Below are 25,551 nucleotides of genomic sequence, written 5' to 3'. Positions count from 1 at the left end.
GAGAAGGGAGGAAGAAAGTATGGGAGAGTCTTGAAATGTTTTGAGGAACTTTTCAGAAAGTTTGAGGAAGTTTTGCGGAAGTTTGAGGAAGTTTTGCGGATCTTGAGAGGGATGGAATGTGAGAGAAAGTTTGGGAGAGTTTTGAGATACTTTTGTACAGAGAGGGGGAGAGAGTTTTGGAAAGTTTTGAGATCGTTTTGAGGAATGTGTCTGATTCTCTCTCTCTCCCTCTCCCCCACCATCCCTCCCTCTATGTGTGTCGGAGATGGAGAGAGAGATGGAGAGTGGGAGTAAAGGAGGGGGAGAGAGAGGGAGAGAAAAGTATTCAGCTCTCCCTCCCTCTGTGGGTGGCACGGTGGCGCAGCAGTCGAGTTGCCGCCTCACGGCGCCAGAGACACCAGTTCAATCCCGACCACAGGTGCTGCCTGTACGGAGTTTGCACGTTCTCTCCCCGTGACCTACGTGGGTTTTCTCCGGGCGCTCCGGTTTCCTCCCACACTCCAAAGACGTGCGGGTTTGGAGTTTAATTGGCTTCGGTAAAGATTGTAAATTGTCCCCAGTGTGTGTGTGTAGGATAGTGTTAAGTGTGCGGGAATCTGGCTGTAATTTTTTCTTCAGATGCGTTTTCATTTTGTACGTAAAAACCCACTTGAGAACCATGGGCGATTTAAAAAATTTACAGCCAGATTTATCACTTCTGAAACTTTTTAGATGCCAAAGGAATCAAGAAAATACACAAATAATGTCTTAGTTGATGAAATGCAGTGAGCAAACGGCCAATGTTCGCTAACCACTCTGGCTGTTGTTGTCCCTTCGCTCTCACTTCCATCTACGGTCATTTCTCCTCACTTTTGGAATTCTGAAGTAGGCTAAATGTCTCACACGCTTATCCTGATTTCCATAATTATTTACAGCGCAAAAATTGACAATTTTGGCGGGTTTTAACGGGCCCGCTACGCTGGAAACAATGGTAAGTGCTTACCTGCAGTACATCGCGTGTACTCCACTGTAGTAGCGTAGCAACAGTACGGGTCATGGGTCGTGAAACCTCCCTATAATTAAGTCTAATCTTACCACTTCCTGTTTGCGCCTTATATTGGTTTTACGACGTCTGGCTGTGATTTTTGCCCATCTTACAGTCCCCCTCCGCTCATCAGGTGCCGAGGATCTTTCCCATCGATGAAAAATAAAAGAGTTATTAGTGTTTAAAAAATGTTGAGATTCTCTCTCCTGTCAATCATGCCATGAAGACCACACCCCTTCCCACCGGTAGGGGAGGGACTATGAAAACTCAGAATTGTGGGCGTGGCTCAGTCTCTGCATGATGGGCAAGGGAGAGGTCACGACTCGCTGTCTTTAGTGGCCTTGCACCCTGCTTGAAATGGAATTTCAAGGAATATCCGTGAGTCAACTGCAAGCCCACCAGCCATGAGTGAGTGAGCTGCCAGCACAACAGGCCTGATTGACCGAGCCGCCAGTTCAAGAATCGATTTGGTCCACAATGTCCATACTAGCCCTCTGGAAACCAGTCTCATCAACGCACAACACCCATACTAGCACTAAAGAAAGCGCCCCCCCCCCACTGGCCACCAATATTGGAATTGGAGATGTGGAATATTGCGTTGGGAGACCAGCTCTCCCATGTGGATCCCACTTAGTCTAGTTTTAATATAAAATTGCATACATGTAAGCCTACAAGTAACAAACAAAATGTGTACATCACCTCTGAAAAGAACATAGTTCCAATACCACTTGTTTTAGTGACTGTGAAATGAAAAAAACAAAAATTAATTGTGTGTGTGGGTGTGTCTAACAGGGTGTGTGTGTGGGGGCGGGAGCGCTGTGACTGATGTGTGTGGGAGGGGTGGAGAGAAGGGAGGAAGTAGAGAAAGGAGGGAGGGAAGGAGAGAAAGAAGGGAGGGAAGGAGAGAAAGAAGGGAGGGAAGGAGAGAAAGAGGACCGTGAGGGGATGACCCACCGGATGCCCCCCGGTGTGAGCTGAGGCCGAGGTTTGTAAACATTGCTCTAACCCCCGGCCCGGCCCTCCCTGTATTGTTCACCGAGTCTCCCCGGGGAGAGAGAGGGGGGAGCTGGGGCTGTGTGCGTGAAGCACGGCGACTGGAGGGGCGGGAGCGTTGCCCCGGGACCGTGAGGGAATGACCCCCCCCCCTCCATCCTCACTCCTCCACCCCCTCCCCGTCTACCCCTTTCTTACCCCTCCACCCCTTTGCTCCCTCTCCACCCGTCTCTCCCCCCTCCGCCCGGGTTAGATCTACCCAAGCCGAGAGTCGATTACTCTAGCGTGGGGCCCATTTGGGAGCAATTGGTCCAATTGGCTTAAGGCTGGCCCTGGGACGGACCATGTAGGATACTCTGGGCTGTCAGACTTCCAGGCCAGGATTGCAAGATTGGGATCGACCCGCCCCATCACCATCTCGAAATTCTCCTGGCTGTGATGTAGGACGGGGAACCTCACCATCCCACCCACAGGGACAGTGGTGATGGAGCCCGCGGTGGCTGCCGTTCCTGCTCTGCACAGCGCTGCAGTGTGGAGGCCTGCAACACAACAAGGGCCGGGGATGGTACGCAATCCAGCGGTGATGGGGGCTGACTGGAGACATGGGACCAGAGCAGACAAGGCACCGTGCAACACGATAGGCAACATGTCGTGGCTGCACCAGTGTGGACCTCTGGTCACCGTGCTGTAGGATGGTTCACCAGCACATCGCATGCAACAGATACAGCACAGTAACAGGCCCTTTGGCCCATCTCACCTCTGCCAACCAAGGTGTCTACACCAACTCATCCCATCTGCCTACATCTGGACCATAAGAAAACATGTTCCCGATGTTGGGGGAGTCCAGAAACAGGGGTCACAGTTTAAGAATAAGGGGTAGTCCATTCAGGACTTTTTCTCACAGAGTTGTGAGTCTGTGGAATTCTCTGCCTCAGAGGGCGGTGGAGGCCGGTTCTCTGTATACTTTCAAGAGAGAGCTAGATAGAGCTCTTAAAGACAGCGGAGTCAGGGGATATAGGGAGAAGGCAGGAATGGGGTACTGATTGGGGATGATCAGCCATGATCACATTGAATGGCGGTGCTGGCTCGAAGGGCCGAATGACCTACTCCTGCACCTATTGTCTATTGAAGTGCGGAAAAACCTCTTCACCCAGAGAGTTGTGAATCTGTGGCATTCTCTGCCACATAAGGCAATGGAGGCCAATTCACCGGATGTTTTCAAGGAAGAGTTAGATATGGCTCTTAGGCCTAACGGAATTAAGGAATATGGGGCAAAATTGGAACAATGTTCACCATGATTATATTGTGCTGGCTCGAAGGGCCTACTCCCGCTTATATACTCCTTCATTATCCATTTACCTGTCCAAATGTTTAATGCTATACTTACCTCCACAGCTTCCTCTGGCAGCTTATTCTATACCCCCTTCCCGCCCACCCCATCCACCACCCCCGCATGAAAAATGTGACACTTGGGCCCCTGATGTAGTACATTTTGAAGATTTTAAGGAAGGTTTATAATCAATTTAAACCAAGACCTTACATAGACTGTGGAGGCCTCAATGGGCCCCGATCTCGGGTGAACATAGATGAAGAGGACTGAACTTCCCTCACAGTAGAAAACGTTGATTCTGCTGTGGGGGAACATTCATGTTAAATTCTAGAGTGTGTTGTCCTGGGGGCGGAATTAGATTCATGGGAGGTTGGTCTTGGAGGGGGGGGGGGATGATCCTCAAACTGCGGAGCACCCTGGACAATACAGCTCACCCCCTCCATGACACGCTGGTCAACCTGAGAACCTTCAGCAACATGTAATGTTAAAATTGTACAAGGCATTGGTGAGGCCAATTCTGGAGTATGCTGTACAATTCTGGTCGCCAAATTATAGGAAAGATGTCAACAAAATAGAGAGAGTACAGAGATTTACTAGAATGTTGCCTGGGTTTCAGCAACTAAGTTACAGAGAAAGGTTGAACTCACTCTCTCCCCCCCCCCCCCCCCCCCCCCCCCCCTTTTCTGGTACGGTACGGTAGGCGGCGCGACTCTCGTCAGCAGCGGCCTCTGCAGCCCGTCTGCATTTTTATTGTTTTTTGTCTATGTTTTTATGTAGTTTTTGTTATTTTTTGTTAGGGTGTGTGTGTGGGGGGGGGGTGGGGGGGGGGTGGGGGTGGGAGGTGAGGGGGTAACTTAAATCTCTCCCTGCACGGGAGACCCGACCATTTCTTTGTCGGGTCTCCGTTGTCGTTGGGGCTGCAACGAGGAGCGGCCTCCAACAGGAAGACCGGGGGCTCTGGTGCCGACGACTCACCTCACCGTCGCGGAGCTGGCCGAGTCCAGAGCGGGCGGAGCGGTGGTGGAGCGCTGCTGCGGCCCGACCTCCGGAGATTCGGAGGCTTCAACTGCGGGTCTGGCGGACGGCGGCACCGGGAGCCTGCGGGTCCCTGGAGGGAGACCGCTTTTCAGGGCCAAGTTGCGGGGTTGAGCTCCTGGAGCGGGGCTTGACATCACCGCCCCACGCGGCTTGGAATGGCCGCGGGACTCTACGAGCGTACGCCGGGGGCTCCAACATCAAGTACCCGGTGTGCGGCCTTGCATCACCCGGCGTGGCTTTAATGGCCGCGGGATAATTGCCATCACCAGCCGGGGGCTTTGACTTTGACTCTGACATGGGGGGCGGGGGGGGAGTGCAGTGGAGAGATAAGTTTTTTTGGCCTTCCATCACAGCAATGTGATGGATGTTTATGTAAATTATGTTGTGTCTTGGGTCTATTTGTTTGGAATGTATGGCTGCAGAAACGTCATTTCGTTTGGACCTCAAGGGGTTCAAATGACAAATAAATTGAATTGAATTGAAGTTAGGTCTTTATTCTTTGGAGTGCAGAAGGTTAAGGGGGGACTTGATAGAGGTCTTTAAAATGATGAGAGGGATAGACAGAGTTGACGTGGATAAGCTTTTTCCATTGAGAGTAGGGAAGATTCAAACAAGAGGACATGATTTGAGAATTAAGGGACAACATTTTAGGGGTAACATGAGGGGGAACTTCTTTACTCAGAGAGTGGTAGCTGTGTGGAATGAGCTTCCAGTGGAAGTGGTGGAGGCAGGTTCGATTTTATCATTTAAAAATAAATTGGATAGGTATATGGATGGGAAAGGAATGGAGGGTTATGGTCTTAGTGCAGGTAGATGGGACTAGGTGAGAGTAAGTGTTCAGCACGGTCTAGAAGGGCCGAGATTAATGATCTGGATGAGGGAATTGAATGCAACATCTCCAAGTTTGCGGATGACATGAAGATGGGGGGCAGTATTAGCTGTGAGGAGGATGCTAGGAGGCTGCAAGGTGACTTGGATAGGTTGGGTGAGTGGCCAAATGCATGGCAGATGCATTATAATGTGGATAAATGTGAGGTTATCCACTTTGGTGGCAAAAACAGGAAAGTAGACTATTATCTCAATGGTGGCCGATTAGGAAAAGGGGAGATGCAACGAGACCTCGGTGTCATGGTACACCAGTCATTGAAAGTAGGAATGCAGGTGCAGCAGGCAGTGAAGAAAGCAAATGGTATGTTAGCATTCATAGCAAAAGGATTTGAGTGTAAGAGCAGGGAGGTTCTACTGCAGTTGCACAGGGTCTTGGTGAGACCACACCTGGAGTATTGCGTACAGTTTTGGTCTCCTAATCTGAGGAAAGACATTCTTACCATAGAGGGAGTACAGAGAAGGTTCACCAGACTGATTCCTGGGATGGCAGGACTTTCATATGAAGAAAGACTGGATAGACTTGGTTTGTACATGCTAGAATTTAGAAGATTGAGGGGGGATCTTATGGAAACTTACAAAATTCTTAACGGGTTGGACAGGCTAGATGCAGGAAGATTATTCCCGATGTTGGGGAAGTCCAGAACTAGGGGTCTCAGTTAAGGATAAGAGGGAAGTCTTTTAAGACCGAGATGAGAAAATCATTTTTTACACAGTGGTGAATCTGTGGAATTCTCTGCCACAGAAGGTAGTTCATTGACTATATTTAAGAGGGAGTTAGATGTGGCCCTTGTGGCTAAAGGGATCAGTGGGTATGGAGAGAAGGCAGGGATGGGATACTGAGTTGGATGATCAGCCATGATCATTTCGAATGGCGGTGCAGGCTCGAAGGGCTAAATGGTCTACTCCTGCACCTATTTTCTATGTTTCCGTGCTGTAATTGTCATATGGTGAACAGACTGGTTCCACCAAGATGCAGCACAGAACGCCACAGGAGATCCCCAAGCGTACAACTCCTCCCCCTTGTGTGGTGGGGTAGACTGAGATTCAGACTGACCCCCAACCCCCCACAGTCAGAGACACCAGTTGTACAACAGAATGGTTCCATTGTTTTAATCCTGCTGGAACAGAGCCTGGCCACGACCCTGCTCCGAGTCCTGTAGTCCAGTCCAGTCTGCTTCTAGCCTGGGTTTCCAGTCCAGTCCACTCCTAATCCGGGTGTGAGCGAGAGGAGGGGGGAGAGGATGAGGGAGAGGGAATATGAAGGAGGAGAGAGGGACTGTGAGATAGGGACATGAGAGGGAAGGTGAGCGGGGAAAAGAGGAAAGGGGAGAGGAGAAGGGAAAGGTGAAGAGAGGGGGAGGAGAGGAGAAAGGAGGAGAGGAGAAGAGGAGTGAGGAGAAGAGAGGAGAAGCAAAGAAGAGAGGGAAGGGGAGGGGAGAGAAGGGATGTGAGGGTTGTGGAGGGGGTCAGAAGTTGGGCTTGTGTTTCTTCACCTCCACCATGAGGTGGTGGATGTTGATGAGCTCAGAGCGGGCAGCCAGGGTTTTGAAGGGCGGCTGTGCAAGCACCTTGTGGAAGCGGTGGTAGTACTGGATCAGCTGGGTCAGTGCTCCCTGTGTGGGGAGTGAGAGGGGGGGGCAGAGAATGGAAGAGGAGAGGGGGTGAGGAAAGAAGGGGGGGGGGGAGATTACTCCCAGATCAGCAGCCTTCCCCATGCTCACCACCCCTCCCATGCTCCTGTGGCCCCCTCCCCCTCCGATCTTCTCTCCCTTCCCCCTCCAGTTTCCCCCCACCACCCACATCCATTCCCCCATCCCTTTCCAGGGGGGGGGTTAATTCTGCCCCCATCCGCCCGGATGAAGCCCATGCCTCGGAGGAGGAGGGGTGGGGAGGGGGGTAATTCTGCCCTCACTCACCCACCCACCTACCTGTATGATGCCGGTTCCATTCTTAAAGTTGGTGAAGGATCGCATGACGTCCTGACTCAGTCCCTCCACCGACTGCTTCCAGGAGCCGGCAAAGCCCCGAACCAGCGTCACCGCACGCCCTGGTGGGGGGGGGGGTGGGGGGGGGGGGGGGGGGAGAGAGAGAGAGAGAGAGAGAGAGGGGTTAATGTGACAGAGGGCAAAAGAGAGAGGGGGGGGGGGGGGGGTTAATGTGATGGGGACATTGGGGAGAGAGAGAGGGGGGGGGGGGTCAGAGAGATGTTCCATTCAGGATATGAGGAGGAATTTCTTTAGCAGATAAGCAGCGGGGGGGACATGGAGGGAAGGGGGGGTTTCAGGGACAAAGGGGGGGGTCAGAAAGACATGGGTGGGAGGTGAAGGCAGCGGCAGGCGGAGTGAGTGAGGGAGCTTCGCGGTAGTCTGGGGGAGTGTGAGCCGCTCCTCTCCGCCCCCCACTCACCCTCCTCTGACTTGAGCCGCTCCACCTGCCCCCTCTCCAGCAGCCCCTCCGCCTCCTTCACAAAGGCCATCATCCCGCCGAATGGGGCAGACAGGATCTCCTCAATAAACTCCTGCCGGGACGGGGGGCTGTGTTAGGACAGGGCCTGTTATCTCACCACCCCCCCCCCCCCCCCCCCCCCCACTCACCCACCGAGCCCCCCCCCCCCCACCCCCACCGACCCAGCCATCCATACTCCGAGCCCATCCCATCCCCACCCAGCACCATCTCATCTTGCCCTGACCAGGTCCATCTCACCCAGTCCTTATCCTATCCCATCCCAATCCGACCCGCCCCCATCATTCCCCTCCACTCCCATCCCATCACTCTCCCGTCCTGCCCCACCTTCACCAGTCCAATCTGACCCCATCCAGACCCGTCCCATCTCATCTCATCCCAGCCAGTCCCATCCCATCTCATCTCATCCCATCTCAGTCCCATCCCATCTCATCTCATCCCAGCCAGTCCCGTCCCATCCCATCCAGTCCCGTCTCATCTCATCTCATCCCATCCCAGCCAGTCCCATCCCATCCCAATCAATCCCGCCCGGTCCCATCCGATCCCATCACCCCACTCCTGTCCCATCTGATCACAACCAGTCCCCCAGTCCCATCCCGTCCCACCTGCGTGCGGGCTCCGAGCAGCTGCTGGAAACTCTCCACTTCCTTGCTGTCGTCAGTGGCTCTCTCCTGCAGACAGGGACACCAGGGTAAAGGGGCAGAACATCACCGTCCCTGCCCCACAGAGCCCCTGCCACACTGCCCCAGGCACCCCGCCTCCATCCTCACCTCGGCTGCTGTCGATGTGGAGTTTGTACGTTCTCCCTGTGACCTGTGTGGCTTTCCCCCCCCTGGGTGCTCCGGTTTCCTCCCACACTTCAAATACGTGCAGGCTTGTAGAATATTTGGCTTCTGTAAACTGTCCCTGGTGTGTACTTTAGTTTAGTTTAGAGATACAGTACGGAAACAGGCCCTTCGGCCCACCGGGTCCGTGCCGACCAGCGAACCCCGCACATTAACACTATCCTATGCCCGGTACAGACAATTTTTACATTTACCAAGCCAATTAATCTACAAACCTGTACGTCTTTGGAGTGTGGGAGGAAACCAAAAATCTTGGAGAAAACCCACACAGGTCACGGGGAGAACATACAGAGAACAACTCCGTACAGACAGCACCCATAGTCAGGATCGAACCCGGGTCTCCGGCGCTGCATTCGCTGCAAGGCAGCAACTCTACCGCTGCGCCACCATGCCGCCCCAGATGTAGGTGCAATGTAAGGTCATAAGTGATAGGAACAAACTTAGGCCATTCGGCACATCAAGTTTACTCCTCTATTCAATTGTGGCTGATCTATCTCTCCCTCCTAACCCCATTCTCCTGCCTTCTCCCCATAACCCCTGACACCCGCACTAATCAAGAATCTATCTCTGCCTTAAAAATATACACTGACTTGGCCTCCACAGCCTTCTGTGGCAAAGAATTCCACAGATTCACCGCCCTCTGACTAAAGAAATTCCTACTCATCTCCTTCCCAAAGGAACATCCTTTAATTCTGAGACTGTGCCCTCTGGTCCTAGACTCTCCCACTAGTGGAAACATCCTCTCCACGTCCACTCTATCCAGGCATTTCACTATTCGGTAAGTTTCAATGAGGTCCCCCTCATCCTTTTAAACTCCATTGAGTACTGGCCCAGTGCTGTCAAACGCTCATCATACATTCCTGCAATCATTCTTGTAAACCTGTAAATGTAGAATCTGGGGGTGAAATCAATGAGAATGTGGGGGAGAATACAATGAGATCAGTGAAGGATCAGTGGCGCTTGGACAGTATGGATCCGATGGGCCGAAGGGCCTGTTTTGTGCTGTATCACTATTACTAGATTCCCTTCCCTAAATTAAGTATTAACCCAGATAGGTTAAACACAAAGTGCTGGAGTAACTCAGTGGGTCAGGCAGCATCTGTGGAGAACATGGATAGGTGACGTTTCACAGAGTGCTGGAGTAACTCAGTGGGTCAGGCAGCATCTGTGGACAACATGGATAGGTGATTTATATTGGGAAGGACCCTGACCCAAAATGCCATCTGTCCATTGGCTCCAGGGATGCTGCCAGAGCCGCTGAGTTCCTCCAATATTTGAGTTTGGTTTAGTTTAGAGATACAGCGGAGTTTAGAGATACAAGAGGTTCTTTGGCCCACCGAGTCCCCGGCGACCAGCGATCCTCGCACACTGACACTACCTTACACTCACTGGGGACAATTTACATTGATACCAAGCCAATCAAGCTACAATCCTTGTTCAATACATACCAGGGCCCCATCCCCGACCTCTACCTCCGTTACATTGACGACTGCTTTGGTGCCACCTCCTGCACCCACACACAACTGACTGACTTCATCCACTTCACCACCAACTTCCATCCGGCACTCAAATACACCTGGACTTTTTCCGACACTTCCCTACCATTCCTTGACCTCACTATCTCCATCGCAGGTGATAGACTTCTGACCGACATCCACTATAAACCCAGACTCCCATGGCTATCTGGACTACACTTCTTCCCACCCTGCTTCCTGTAAGGACTCCATCCCCTACTCCCAATTCCTCCGCCTACGCCGCATCTGCTCCCAGGATGATGCGTTCCACACCAGGGCATCTGAAATGTCTTAATTCTTCAGGGAACGGGGGCTCCCCTCCTCCACCATAGACGAGGCTCGCACCAGGGTCTCTTCCATACCCTGCAACACTGCTCTCTCTCCCCATCCCCGCACTCGCAACAAGGGCAGAGTCCCCCTAGTCCTCACCTTTCACCCCACCAGCCGTCACATACACCAAGTAATCCTCCGTCAGTTTCGCCACCTCCAACATGACCCCACCACTCGCCACATCTTCCCATCTCCCCCCATGTCTGCCTTCCGCAAAGACCGCTCCCTCCGCAACTCCCTTGTCAATTCTTCACTTCCCTCCCGTACCAACCCCTCCCCAGGCACTTTCCGTTGCAACCGCAAGTGATGCAACACCTGTCCCTTCACCTCCCCCCTCGACTCCATTCAAGGACCCAAGCAGTCGTTCCAGGTGCAACAGATGTTCACCTGTATCTCCTCCAACCTCATCTATTGCATCCGCTGCTCTAGATGTCAGCTGATCTACATCGGTGAGACTAAGCGGAGGCTGGGCGATCGTTTTGCCCAACACCTCCGCTCGGTCCGCAAGAACCTACCTGAACTCCCGGTGGCTCAGCACTTCAACTCCCCCTCCTATTCCCCGTCCGACCTCTCTGTCCTGGGTCTCCTCCATGGCCAGAGTGAGCAACACCGGAAATTGGAGGAACAGCACCTCATATTCCGCTTGGGGAGTCTGCATCCTGCGGGCATGAACATTGAATTCTCCCAATTTTGTTAGCCCTTGCTGCCTCCTCCCTTCCCTCAGCCCTCGGGCTCCTCCTCCTCCTTTTTTCTTCCTTCTCCCCGCCACCCCCTATCAGTCTGAAGAAGGGTTTCGGCCCGAAACGTTGCCTATTTCCTTCGCTCCATAGATGCTGCTGCACCCGCTGAGTTTCTCCAGCATTTTTGTGTACCCAAGCTACAGACCTGTGTGTCTTTGGCATGTGGAAGGAACAAAGATCTTGGAGAAATCCCACGCAGGTCACGGGGAGAACGTACAAACTCAGTACAGACAGCGCCCGTAGTCAGGATGGAACCCGGTCTCTGGCGCTGTGAGGCAGCAACTCTACGCTGCCACTTTGTGCTGTGTTCAGGGATACGGCCCCTGCAGTCTCGCATCATCTCCAGCAGGGGGCAGAGACTCACCATCAGGACGCCCAACATCATATCGTAGTTGTTGATGAGGAATATCAGCTGCTCCCGGCGGGAGGAAAACTCAGCGGCCATCCGCAGCACAAAGTTCTCCACCTCCACCTGTGCAGAGAAAGATCGGTCTGGGTCACAGCGCCGTCGGGAATAGCTCCGTCCAAGCCCCAAGACAAAAAGCAGAGAGTTGTGGAATACTGCAGCCCAGACCATCACACACACAAACCAACCTCCCTTCCATCGACTCAATCTACACCTCACGGTGCCTCAGCAAGTCCAGCAGCAGCATCAAGGAGCGATCTCACCCCGGTCACTCCCTCGTCTCCCCTCTCCCATCAAGAAAGAGATACAGAAGTGTGAAAATGCACCCACCTCCATATTATCTTTAATTGGACTTATCTATATACTTTTAAAACTCTGTATGTGTGTGTGTGTGTGTGCGTGTCTGTGTGTGTGTGTGTGGGTGTATGGCATTTCGCCTTTGAAACGCATCTCCTCGAAAACCAGATGCAAAAACGCGGAGATTTTTACAATTTCAGTAGTGAATTATCTTATGAGCAGAAATCCACTCCTTGGTCAATTATTTCCACAGATTTTGAATAAAATTGATCACAAAACTCACTTAGAAAAAAATAAATTTGCTGCTTGAGCTGCTGACGTCACAATGCCCATATGCGCACCAATCGAGGCCCACCTGCCTCCAGGCCCCACCCCCCGCCGCTGTGGATTAAACCCCCGCGCCCAGCCCAAGTACGCTCGCGCCATGCCTCCCGCAGCTGGCCTCCCCCACCCGCCCGCTCCAACCAACCTCCCCCCCACCCCGTTCTCAAAATGCGCAGAAAAAACGAGCGTTCTGCAGAGGGAGGTCACAGCAGGTTACAGCCGGTCACAGGAGGCCACTGGTTTGCTTCTGAATTCATACCGTCTCCTCCGCCCGATGGTAGAACATGGCGGCGGCAGTTATTGTCGCGCGGGGCACGCAACGAGAAGGTGCGGCCATTACTCCCTCTGGGAAATCTGCAATTCCTCCGTTGATCGCAGGGGCACCGCCCTCCCCCCTCTCTCCCCCCATCCTCCTTCCTTCTCCCCCCCCCCTCCCCCCGCTCCTCCCCTTCTTCCTCCCCCCTCCTTCACCCCCACTCGCCCTCTCCCCCACATCTCCCGCCCCTTCCCTCTCTCTCCACCACTCCCTCCCCCCCCCCCCTACCCCTTCCCTCTCTCCTCCCCCCCCACTCCCCCCCTCCCCTCACCCCTTCACTCCTCCTCATCCACCCCCTCCCATCCCCCACCTCCTCCCCCCCCATCTCATCCCCTTCCCCCCTCACCCACTACCACCTCCCTTCCCTTCCCCCCCCTCCCTCTCCCCTCCCCCCCCCCCTCTCCCTCCCCCTCCCCCTCTCTTCCCCTCTGTCCCCCCCCCTCTCTCTCTGTCTCAGTCATTCTCTCTCTGTCTCTGCCCCTCTCTCTCTGTCTCAGTCATTCTCTCTCTGTCTCTGCCCCTCTCTCCCTGTCTCCGTCATTCTCTCTCTCGCTCTGCCCCTCTCTCCGCCCTCACTCTCCCCCCCCCCCCCCTCTCTATATGTGATTGCAAGTTGGGGGCTATGCATCAGTAGATAGGGCCGTTATGGGGTAAAAGGAGCAAATTAATAATATTAATATAATATCAAGGGGGTAGTTAGTGTGTATGCGGGGCGTGGGTTAGTTAGTGAGTGTGACGCTGCATACTGCATCTCCACTAAATGTTGTCGCCTTTATCTGTTCCATGTGGACGACGTGTTTGTACTCGTTCATTGTTGTTTGACTGGATTTTCACTGTTCTTCAGTGCACGTGGTAATGATAATAAACTACATACACACATGCCCACATTTGTATGCACACAGGTACATACAGACGTACATACGAACACACGTACCTACACAAACGTACACGCACACGTATACGCACGTACATACACACACGTGCAAACACACACATGTACACGCACACACCCATACGTACTTGCAGATGTACGCACACACCCCCGTACACACATACACACCTGTACACGCGCACACACGTAAGTACACGCAGACACACACATCCGTACACACAAACGCCTGTATACACACATTATGTACACGCACGTACGTACACACGTACACCGACACACACACGTACTGTAGACGCACACGTACATGCACACACGTACACACATACATGTACACACACTCACACACAAACACGTACATGTACACACACATACACATACATACACACTCACATATGTACATACACACACACACACACACACACACACAGGTACACACACACACACACACACGTACGTACACACACACATAGACGTGCGTACACACGTGCAGCTGGCTGGGTGATCACCAGGAGACAAGGTGGGTGTTGCTGAGAGAGCCCAGTGTTATCCTGGACCCGGTCCTGTCCTCTCACACCCCAGGAACGTGTCACCCCCCCACTCCCGAGCCGCTGTACTGGTGGGGGGTGTGGGGGGTGTTGGGAGATGACCCGGCTCACACACTGACCTGTAGCTGGGCCAGTAGGCTGTGTGCTTTTTCGTTGGGGTAGGTTTCGTTGATGCTGACGATCGCTGAGGAGAACTCTGCGTACCTCCTGGTAACCTGCGGGGGGAGAGAGAGGGGGGGAGGAGTGGACAGGAGTTACAGACGGCACCTGACAGCACCCTGCTGCCTCACGATCGGACGGCACCTTGAACCCCAGAGACACACACACACACAAGATAAACAGCGGGCCAGGCAGAAGAGGGCTCTCCTCGAGCCCCTTGTCCGGGGTTACGTTCGTGCCCGGGTGGGGTTAGAGAGGGACGACACACTGTCCACGGACGCTCTGGGGGATTTCCGGGACCGCTGGGCACCGCGGGGGGTGGAATGTATCCTTGACAAGGATTTTAATATAGTTAGTCATAGAGACATACAGTGTGTAGGGACTGGGTGTGTGTGGGTGGAGTGTGTGGACCAGGTGCGTACGTGGGCTGTGTGGCCCTTACATAGTGGGGCCGGGTGTGTGTGTGTGTGTGTGTGTGTGGCCGGGTGTGCGTGCGTGCGTGCGTGTGTGTGTGGGGGGCCGGGTGCGTGTGCGCGTGTGTGGGGGGGGCCGGGTGTGTACGTGGACTGTGTGGGCCTTACTTAGTGGGACCGGGTGTGTACGTGGGCCTTACATAGTGGGGCCGGGTGTGGGCCTTACTTAGTGGGACCGGGTGTGTACGTGGGCCTTACATAGTGGGGCCGGGTGTGGGCCTTACACAGTGGGGCTGGGTGTGGGCCTTACTTAGTGGGGTTGGGTGTGGGCCTTACACAGTGGGGCTGGGTGTGGGCCTTACACAGTGGGGCCGGGTGTGGGCCTTACACAGTGGGGCTGGGTGTGGGGCTGGGTGTGGGCCTTATATAGTGGGGCTGGGTGTGGGCCTTACATAGTGGGGCCGGGTGTGGGCCTTACTTAGGGCCGGGTGTGGGCCTTACTGGGTGTGGGCCTTACATAGTGGGGCCGGGTGTGGGCCTTACATAGTGGGGCCGGGTGTGGGCCTTACATAGTGGGGCCGGGTGTGGGGGGGCCTTACATACATAGTGGGGCCTGGGTGTGGGCCTTACATAGGTGTGTACGGGTGTGGGCCTACATAGTGGGGCCGGGTGTGGGCCTTACATAGTGGGGCCGGGTGTGTACGTGGGCCTTACATAGTGGGGCTGGGTGTGGGCCTTACATAGTGGGGCTGGGTGTGGGCCTTACATAGTGGGGCCGGGTGTGGGCCTTACATAGTGGGGCCGGGTGTCGAGGGCTCCCAGTTTCTGTGGGTCTGTGGTGCGAATGTTCTGGGTGTTCAGCTCCAGGATAAACTCAAACCTCGGCCACAGGATCTCCAGCAGGGTGTCCCAGTACCTGGAGAGACACACGGAGCCGTTACCAACCTTGCCCTCTCTTGCAGCATCTTTAACCAAAAATAGATTCATTCAGTATTTACAACACCAAGTAATTCAGAACAAAACCCACCCACACAATACAAGTACAACAAATGTTCTTAAACATATGGGCAGTCACGGTGGTGCAGCGATAGAGTTGCTGCCTTACAGCGAATGCAGCGCTGGAGACCCGGGTTCGATCCCGACTACAGCACGTCTGAAAGGAGTTTGTACGTTCTCCCCGTGACCTGCAAGGGTTTTCTCTGCGATTCAGTTAACTCCCACGCTCCAAAGACGTACAGGTTTGTAGGTTAATTGGCTTGGTAAATGTAAAGATTGTCCCTCGTGGGTTAATGTGCGGGGATTGCTGGGCGGCGTGGACCGGTGGGCCGAATGGCCTGTTTCCACTGTAATAAACTAAACGTGTAAGGAGTGGATGCGAAAGCAGGATAACATAGAAGTAGTGAGAACAGGTGATCAATGGTCGGCCTGGCCTGTTTCCATGAGGTATCTCTAAACTAAACTCAACTTAACCAAACTAAGATGACGGGGGTCAGGCAGCACCTGTGGAGAACGTGGATAGGTGACGTTTCACAGAGTGCTGGAGGAACTCAGCGGGTCAGGCAGCATCTGTGGAGAACGTGGATAGGTGACGTTTCACAGAGTGCTGGAGGAACTCAGCGGGTCAGGCAGCATCTGTGGAGAACGTGGATAGGTGACGTTTCACACAAGTCTGAAGAAGTGTCTCGACCCAAAACATCGCCCCTCTCCAGAGATGCTGCCTGTCCCTCTGAGTTACTCCAGCATTTTGTGTCTATCTTCGGTTTAAACCAGCATCTGTAGTTCCCTTCTTATGACTGGTGTCGGGGGAGAAGGAGATACCTAGATAAGGAAGTGTAAGGTGTGAAAAAAGGACTAAGGGAATAGTGAAGGAAATTGTAGAATTGATCAGTGTTCACTGGGAAAAGGTGACAACAAAGCAAACAGAGATAAAATGCAGTCAGAGCCAGTAAGACTGGAGGGAGAACTGGGAAGGGGGAAAGAGGGAAAGTAACCCTGACTTGAAGCTAGAGAAGTCAATGTGTAAGAAGGAACTGCAGATGAGTTTTTGTGGGAAACGTCACCTATCCATGTTCTCCAGAGATGCTGCCTGTCTCGCTGAGTTACTCCAGCACTCTGTGAAACGTCACCTATCCATGTTCTCCACAGATGTTGCCTGTCTCGCTGAGTTACTCCAGCACTCTGTGAAACGTCACCTATCCATGTTCTCCACAGATGCTTTCTTCAGAAATCAATGTTCATACTGCTGGGGTGCAAACTGCCCGAGCGATATATGAGGTGTTGTTTGTCTCCAGCATTGGACATTCTGCTTCACCTACTTGTCGGCAGCAGGGACGTTCCGCTTGGTCATCATGGTCTTGAAGCGGAGGATGATGTGGATGGACAGGAAAACGGCGATACTGTCGTAGCAATCGGCAACATAGGTGTCCATGTGTTTCTGAATGGGAATTACACAGAGACCATTCTGATTCACAGATCAGGATCTTACAGAAACAGAACAATTCTGTAGAGATTGGGCAGGCCAGATGTAGGAACAATGTTCCCCATGTTGGAGGAGTCCAGAACCAGGGCTCACAGTTTAAGAAAAAGGGGTTGGCCATGTAAATATGATCATGGCTGATCATCCAAAATCAGTACCCTGTTCCTGCCTTCTCCCCATATCTGTTGATACCGTTATCCGTAAGAGCTAAATCTAACTCTCATGAAAGCATCCAGTGAATTGGCCTCCACTGTCATCTGTGGCAGAGAATTCCACAGATTCACATCTCTGTGTGTGAAATATTTATTTTCCTCATCTCCGTTCTAAATGGCCTACCCCTTATTCTTAAACTGTGACCATTGGTTCTGGACTCCCCCAACATGGGGAGCATTTTTCCTGCATCGAGGCCAAATGCAAGGGTAAATAATTTCTCTCCACCAGCGGCAAGAGTCTGCTTAAACTCACCAAGAACATGCTGAGGGTTTTGCCCATGATGGCGTTGAAGAGATCTTGAGCGGAGTTTCCGGTCACCATGAAGAAGTCACAGAGGAAGAGGTATTCACGACAGCTGTTGTCCAGAAGGGCGTAGTGCTGGCTCCGAAACAGGCTCTCAAAGGGGTACTGGGAGGGGAGGAGACTAACGTCACATCACATAAGATAAGACAAAAAATACTGGAGTAACTCTGGGACAGGCAGCATCTCTGGAGAGAAGGTATGGTGACGTTTCGGGTCAAGACCCTTCTTCAGACTGATGCTTCTTGGACTCCCCCTGACAGTCTTCTTCTCTTTCTAGACCTCGTTATTTCTAACTGTTGGCGTGACATCGACCGTCTCAACTTTTTCACCCCCTTTATTTAGTCTAACCTCACCCACTCACCCCCTCTGGATGTATAGCCCTCCGCTCACTCTATAGACTGCAGCAACCCCGACACTCGTCTGCAAGGCAGGTGCCGTGGTAGTCTGGCGCAAGGATCTCTGTCTAGCTGACCTAGTCCAATCTGGCTGACCTAGTCTAGCTGAGGCCAGGCGACAACTCTCAGACACCTCCTCCTACTTAGCAAAGTCATAAGAGCATCTAAATCATCTATATTTTGTGTTATTGTCTATCCATAGTCAATATTTTAATACTAAATATCAGTTTTAGTCCCATGTATTGTGCAAATAAATAATAATCTTGATTATATTGAGTGGATGTTTCTAGATTAATTTATGGGAATTAAACATTAAATTCCTTCCATCTGGCATATAAATTCATGACAATGAGATTTAAAAATCATGTTATATTGTGAATTCTTGTGTGAATGGGATTAGTTTGTCAATTGGATACTTAGGCTATTTTTAAAAATTATCCTTTTCTTAAGTAATGGAATCTACAGGACATTCTTCATGGGAAAGTAGTGGGCAGAAAGGCATGTAATGCGTGGTTTGAAGAGCAAAAACTGGTAGTTCACAATGCCTAAATTGAAAAGTTGAGGAAAAACAAGGTGTACAGAGTTGCTTATTGGTTACAATCTGAGGAGTATGATGATGCTACTGATTATGATATGCCAATGTACCAGCTAGCAACTGATCTTCTCCAGAAAGACTTGGTCTATTACTAGAAATTGTAATTTATTTACCAATCTGTTACGGACTTACAGCATATATTACAATAATATTAAAGTTCTGATCTTGAGAATATCACATTTTTGAATTTAAGGCAGTCTGGGTGTTTATTACTATTTCCGTCACAACGGTCAATTTTGTAATTAACTACAATTAAGTAATTAACTAATTATATGCTTTAATTTCAGGTCATCCAAGTAAGATGTTTTATATTTGTTTCAGAATGCTTCAATCTATAATAACTGAAAATTCCATTCAGTTCTCTTAATTTTTAAGAAAGTTATGGCCATTTGACTGTCCTCGATCACAGCTTAGTGTTAAGTCAATCGAAAAGCAATAGGGAACAAGATGCTAATTTCCAAGTATGAAAATGGCCATAACTTTTTTAATACTGAAGATATGAAAGTCAATTAGGTGTCAAAATAAACTTATTTTTATGCTTTATATGATGGGATAAATTACAGACTTGATTTTTTAAATCTCAAATTGTTGTAACATTGCTACTAAATGATATTCACCGTAGCCTGTGTCTGTACACTGTGGTCGGCTTGATTGTAATTGTGTATAGTCTTTACTCTGTCTGGATATCACGCAGTAAAAAGATTTTCACTCTACCTCGGTACACGTGACAGTATTAGACTTAGCTGAAGCTGGGTCTCTGGCACTGTGAGGCAGCAGCTCTACCGCTGCGCCACTGTGACGCTCCAGATGGATGGAGCAAGTGACAAATTCACCTTGAGTTTGAGTTCAGGTAATATCACGTGTACCGAGGTACAGTGAAAAGCTTTTGATGCGTGCTAACCAGTCAGCGGAGAGACGGAGAAGATTTACGAGGATGTTATAACCATATAACCATATAATAACCATATAACAATTACAGCACGGAAACAGGCCATCTCGGCCCTACAAGTTCCTGCCAAACAAATTTTTTTCCCCTTAGTCCCACCTGCCTGCACTCGTACCATAACCCTCCATTCCCTTCTCATCCATAGGCCTATCCAATTTATTTTTAAATGATACCAATGAACCTGCCTCCACCACTTCCACTGGAAGCTCATTCCACACCGCTACCACTCTCTGAGTAAAGAAGTTCCCCCTCATATTACCCTTAAACTTCTGTCCCTTAATTCTGAAGTAATGTCCTCTTGTTTGAATCTTCCCTATTCTCAAAGGGAAAAGCTTGTCCACATCAACTCTGTCTATCCCTCTCATCATTTTAAAGACCTCTATCAGGCCCCCCCTTAACCTTCTGCGCTCCAAAGAATAAAGCCCTAACTTGTTCAACCTTTCTCTGTAACTTAGTTGCTGAAACCCAGGCAATTTTCTAGTAAATCTCCTCTGTACTCTCTCTATTTTGTTGACATCCTTCCTATAATTTGGCGACCAAAATTGTACACCATACTCCAGATTTGGCCTCACCAATGCCTTACAATTTTAACATTATCCCAGGTTCTATAGTCAATGCTCTGATTTATAAAGGCTAGCATACCAAAAAGCTTTTTACCACCCTGATCTATATGAAGATTCAACCTTCAAGGAACTATGACTTGAGAATACCCAGATCCTGAAGTTTAGGTGTATTCATGAGGGGGGACTTCTTTACTCAGAGAGTGGTAGCTGTGTGCGAATGAGCTTCCAGTGAAGGTGGTGGAGGCAGGTGCCATCTTTCAGCCCATTTTTTCCAAATAAAATCACTCTGTAGACTTTGGAAATCCTCTTCATTATCCACAACAAAGGAATCTTGGTCTCATCTGCATACTACTAATCCTATTTACCACACCTTCATCCAGCCCTTGATGTACATGACAAACAACAAAGGACCCAACACAGATCCCTGAGGCACCCCACTAGTCACCTGCCTCCAACCCAATAAACAGCCATCCACCATCACCCTCTGGCTTCTCCCTGAGGAGCCACTGTTGAAGGTCCATCTTGCTCTCCTGCAGATACTGGTTGAACTTCTTAACCGCCTGCAACCCTTGTCAAAGCATCCTTACTAAAGTGCATATAGACAACATCCACTGCTTTACCCTCGTCAATTTCCCTAGTAACCTCTTCAAAAAATTCAAGAAGATTAGTCAAACATGACCTTCCAGGCAAAATCCATGTTGACTGTTCCTAATCAGACCCTGTTTATCTAGATGCTTATCTATTGTCTCTAAGTCCAAAGCAAGCGCTGTCTGCGGAGGGCGCTCAGCATCGCCAAGGACTGCTCTCACCCCAACCATGGACTGTTTACCCTCCTCGGGGACTATTCCCGTTTCTAATGACATTACAAATCTTTCTCCGTTAGCCCCGGCAGGTCAACACTAACAGCCCTCAATGTCCGGCGGGAATATCCTGTCTACTAAAGAACGTATCCACTTTTACTGCCAAAAGTGTCACCACTTCCCCCCCCTTTGAACCCCCCCCCATAGCTACTTACTAGTTTTTTTCTACCTCACATCGTTCTATGTCCTTCTCCTTGGTGAGGGAAGATGCTTCAATGCTCCCCCTTCGTTGTCTCTGTACTGTCCACTCTGACTCCAATGACCAATTAAATTGAATCTGAATCTATTAATAAGCTGAGAAACCCTTTGGATTGACTTTCACCTTACTTGCCAAAGCAACCTCATATCTTCTTGTAGCTTTTGCCAGGACTAGAAGGTGTGAGCTATAAGGAGAGGTTGAGGAGGCTGGGACTCTATGCCATTGAGCGCAGGAGGATGAGGGGTGATCTTATAGAGGTGTATACTGTAATATCATGAGAGGAATAGATCCGGTATTTGCAGTCTCTTGCCCAGAGTGGGGGAATCAAGGACCACAGGATATAGGTTCAAAGTGATGGGGAAAATATTTAATAGGAATCTGAGGGGCAACTTTTCCACACAGACGGTGGTGGGTGTATGGATCAAGCTGCCAGAGGAGGTACTTGAGGCTGGGACAGGTACGTGGATAGGAAAGGTTTGGAGGGATATGGACCAAACGCAGGCAGGTGGGACGAGTGTAGCTGGGACATGTTGGCCAGTGTGGGCAAGTTGGGTCGAAGGGCCTGTTTACACACAGTATCACTCTATGACTGGTTGACAACCCCAGAGCAGAAGCGTCCACGTGGTGTGGCTGGAAACTGGAAGTATCCCAAGCAAATACTGCTACCACCATCATCTACTGCGACAAGCGATGGCTCCCACTGATTGTGGCAGAAGCTTGCATCCTTCACAGGACGGATGATGACAGCGAGGCCAACATTTGTAACAAGATTGTCACGAAAAGGAGAAGAATCCATGACAGTACATGATTACAATCCAGCCGTCCACAGTGTACAGATGCAGGATAAAGGGAATAATGTTTAGTGTAAGATACAGTCCATTAAAGATAGTCCAGGGGATCTGCTCAGCTATTGCCGTGAGATGTTCCGGTTTAGTTTAGTTTTAGTATAGTTTACAGATACAGCACGGAAACAGGCCCTTCAGCCCACCGGGTCCATGCTGACCAGCGATCGCCCGTCCACACACTAGTTTAGTTTAGAGATACAGCACGGAAACAGGCCCTTCGGCCCACCGAGTCCGTGCTGACCAGCGATCGCCCGTTCACACACTAGTTTAGAGATACAGCATGGAAACAGGCCCTTCGGCCCACCGAGTCCATGCCGACCAGCGATCCCCGCACATATTAACACTATCCTGCACACACACACACAAGGGACAGTTTTACATTTACACCAAGCCAATTAACCTACCACCCTGTATGTCTTTGGAGTGCGGGAGGAAATCCCACGTGATCATAGGGTGAACGTACAAACTCTATCCACAGCCGCCACTGCCTGACCTGCTGAGTGCTGCCAGCTCCGTCTGCTGGACTGACCATGGGGAATGGACAGTGGGGGGGGCGGTTTGGAAGGGAGGGGTTGGAAAGGGAGGGAGGGGGTAGCACGCTTACCCGAGTTTCGTTCTTCTGTGCTGCGTGGGGCACAATGATGGGGGCTTCCAGTTCCGATGAGGCAATCACGTTTCCACGGTTTCCCAGGGTGAAGATGGTGTTCCTGTTCTTCAGCGACGGCTTGGAGAAGAAGCGTTGAGCAGTGAGTCAAGGTGAACTACGTAGATGCCGGTGTAAACCGAAGATAGACGCAACATGCTGGAGTAACTCTGCGGGACAGGCAGCATCTCTGGAGAGAAGGAATGGGTGGCATTTCTGGTCGAGACTCTTCTTCACTCATTCTTCTGAAGAAGGGTCTCGACCCGAAGCTTCACCCATCCCTTCTCTTCAGAGATGCTGCCTGCCCCGCTGAGTTGCTCCAGTCAAGGCTAAATGTTGCTGCTTAATGTTGCAGGGGACTACCCGAGCTGTGACTACTGAAGTTCACCAGGGTTTTGTTGGCCGTCGATAGCAGCAGTGTCACGATACGCAGTTTGCACTGGCAAAGCATTTGTCGGCACTGGTCCTGTACTCGCTGGAGTTTAGAACAATGAGGGAGGGACCTCACTGAAACATACAGAATAGTGAAAGGCTTGGATATAGTGGATGTGGAGAGGATGTTTCCACTAGTGGGAGTCTAGGGCCAGAGGTCACAGCGTCAGAATAAAACGACGTTCTTTTAGGAAGATGAGAAATTTATTTCATCAGAAGGTGATGAATCTGTGGAATTTTTTGCCTCAGACGGCTGTGGAGGCCAAGTCAGTGGATATTTTTAAAGCAGAGATAGGTAGATTCTTGATTAGTACAGGTGTCAGATGTTATAGGGAGAAGGCAGGAGAATGGGGTTAGGACGGAGAGATAGATCAGCCATGATTGAATGGCGGAGTCGACTTGATGGGCCTAATGGTCCAATTCCACTCCTATTCCTTATGGCCTTAAAGGATATCTTTCTTGGCCGTGTCCTCCACTCCCATCAGATCATCCTTGTCTGCGACCTCTTCATACTGGGGAGGAGAACAAGGTTCAATGACAGTAGAGCACAAATTACACAAGACTTTGCAATGGTAATGGCTGCCTTCATCACAGACACCGCACATGGATAGGTGACGTTTCACAGAGTGCTGGAGTAACTCAGCGGGTCAGGCAGCATCTATGAAGGGCATGGATAGGTGATGTATCATGGATAGATGAGCGTGGTGGAGAGGGAGGGTGGGGAGAGAGGGAGGAGAAGGAGGGGATGGGTGGAGGGAGGGGAGGGAGGGGAGAGGGGGTGGGGTTGGGAGGGAGAGGTAGGGAGGGAGGGGAGGGGCTCTGACCTGCACTTTCATCAGCCGGCTGCTGTAGGACTTGAAGTAGGACAGGTAGATCTTGCTGACGGTGTCCACGTATTCATCCCGGATCTCCTTCGCTACCTGACGCTCGTTTGCCAGCAAGAACAGGTAGAAAAACCTTAGGGGGGGAAGAGCAGGCAATGATGGTGGTGGGAGGGAGGGAGAATGGGGTTAGGAGGGAGAGATAGATCAGCCATGATTGAAAGGCTGAGTAGACTTGATGGGCCAAAAGGCCTCATTCTACTCCTATCCCGAATGAATGAATACGTTTATTGGCCAAGTATGTTCACATACAAGGAATTTACCTTGGTGCTCTGCTCACAAGTAACAACACACCATACAGTAAACAATTAAGAATAAAACATCAAACATTAAAAATAAAACATTACAGTTTAAACATGTGAATGAAATAAAATACCAGAGCAAAAGGAGGCTACAGATTTTTGGTTATGAGTAGAGCTACTACTCGTGGAAGAAAGCTGTTTTTATGTCTGGCTGTGGCAGCTTTGAGAGTCGCCTTTCAGAGGGAAGTGATTCAAAGAGTTTGTGAGAGGGGTCAGAGATGATCATACTCGCTCGCTTCCTGGCCCTTGCAGTGTACAGTTTGTCATTGGAGGGAAGGTTGCATCCGGTAGTTGCATCCGGTAATTATCCGGTAGGCGGCGCGACTCTCGTCAGCAGCCCGTCTGCGTTTTTATTATTTTTTGTCTATGTTTTTATGTAGTTTTTGTTATTTCTTGTTGGGGTGTGTGTGTGTGGGGGGGGGGGGGGGTGGGGGTGGGAGGGAGGGGGCAACTTTTAAATCTCTCCCTGCACGGGAGACCCGACCTTTTCTTTGTCAGGTCTTCGTTGTCGTTGGGGCTGCAACGAGGAGCGGCCTCCAACAGGAGAAGACCGGGGGCTCTGGTGCCGACGACTCACCTCACCGTCGCGGAGCTGGCCGAGTCCGGAGCGGGTGGAGCGGTGGTGGAGCGCTGCTGCTGCTGCGGCCCGACCTCCGGAGATTCGGAGGCTGCAACTGCGGGTCTGGTGGACGGCGGCACCGGGAGCCCGCGGGTCCCTGGAGGGAGACCGCTTTTCAGGGCTCCTGCAACGGCGACTTCTCCCGCCCGAGTTGCGGGGTCGAAGAGCTCCTGGAGCGGGGCCTTACATCATCGCCCCGCGCGGCTTGGAATGGCCGCGGGACTCTGCGAGCGCACGCCGGGGGCTCCAACATCAAGAACCCGGTGTGCGACCTTGCACCACCCGGCGTGGCTTTAATGGCCGCGGGACAATCGCCATCGCCAGCCGGGGGCTTTGACTTTGACATCGGGGGGGGGGGGGGAGAGTGCAGTGGAGAGATACGTTTTTTTGGCCTTCCATCACAGCGATGTGATGGATGTTTATGTAAATTATATTGTGTCTTGGGTCTATTTGTTTGGAATGTATGGCTGCAGAAACGGCATTTCGTTTGGACCTCAAGGGGTCCAAATGACAAATAAATTGAATCTTGAATCTTGAATCTTGCAGCCAATAAACTTAGCTGATCGGACGATTGGCTGCAGCCTCCGGGTGTCGTGCTTGGTAGCTGAGCCAAACCAGACCATGATGGAGAAGGTGTGACCTTATAAGGGGAACAGGCAGTCGGGGTGGACTGAGCGGAGATGTTCAGCGAAACGGTCGCCGAGCCAGCGCTTGGTCTCGCTGATGTAGAGAAGTTGACAGCTGGAAAAGCGGACACAGTAG

General features: G+C 51.2%; 1 protein-coding gene across 2 annotated transcripts in view; it reads right to left on the bottom strand.

Moving 5' to 3' along the window:
• Window positions 1–6,369: 6,369 nt before the first annotated feature.
• The window catches only part of LOC129716488 (vacuolar protein sorting-associated protein 52 homolog), a 32,761-nt gene continuing 13,579 nt past the window's right edge, over window positions 6,370–25,551 (bottom strand). For both annotated transcript variants that reach the window (XM_055666352.1, XM_055666353.1), the window contains exons 9-20: window positions 23,812–23,944; window positions 23,442–23,499; window positions 22,517–22,650; window positions 17,459–17,614; window positions 16,833–16,951; window positions 15,310–15,433; window positions 14,065–14,160; window positions 11,530–11,637; window positions 8,342–8,407; window positions 7,680–7,791; window positions 7,202–7,320; window positions 6,370–6,886 (exon numbers count right to left, since the gene is read on the bottom strand). In XM_055666352.1, the coding sequence (XP_055522327.1) occupies window positions 6,740–6,886; window positions 7,202–7,320; window positions 7,680–7,791; window positions 8,342–8,407; window positions 11,530–11,637; window positions 14,065–14,160; window positions 15,310–15,433; window positions 16,833–16,951; window positions 17,459–17,614; window positions 22,517–22,650; window positions 23,442–23,499; window positions 23,812–23,944 (1,372 nt within the window). In that variant the 3' untranslated portion in view covers window positions 6,370–6,739. The remainder of the gene's footprint in view (window positions 6,887–7,201; window positions 7,321–7,679; window positions 7,792–8,341; window positions 8,408–11,529; window positions 11,638–14,064; window positions 14,161–15,309; window positions 15,434–16,832; window positions 16,952–17,458; window positions 17,615–22,516; window positions 22,651–23,441; window positions 23,500–23,811; window positions 23,945–25,551) is intronic.

This window comes from Leucoraja erinacea, unplaced genomic scaffold, assembly GCF_028641065.1.
Source record: "Leucoraja erinacea ecotype New England unplaced genomic scaffold, Leri_hhj_1 Leri_246S, whole genome shotgun sequence".
In the NCBI taxonomy this organism is placed as follows: Eukaryota; Metazoa; Chordata; class Chondrichthyes; order Rajiformes; family Rajidae; genus Leucoraja; species Leucoraja erinaceus.
This window is presented reverse-complemented; position numbering and strand designations above follow the sequence as displayed.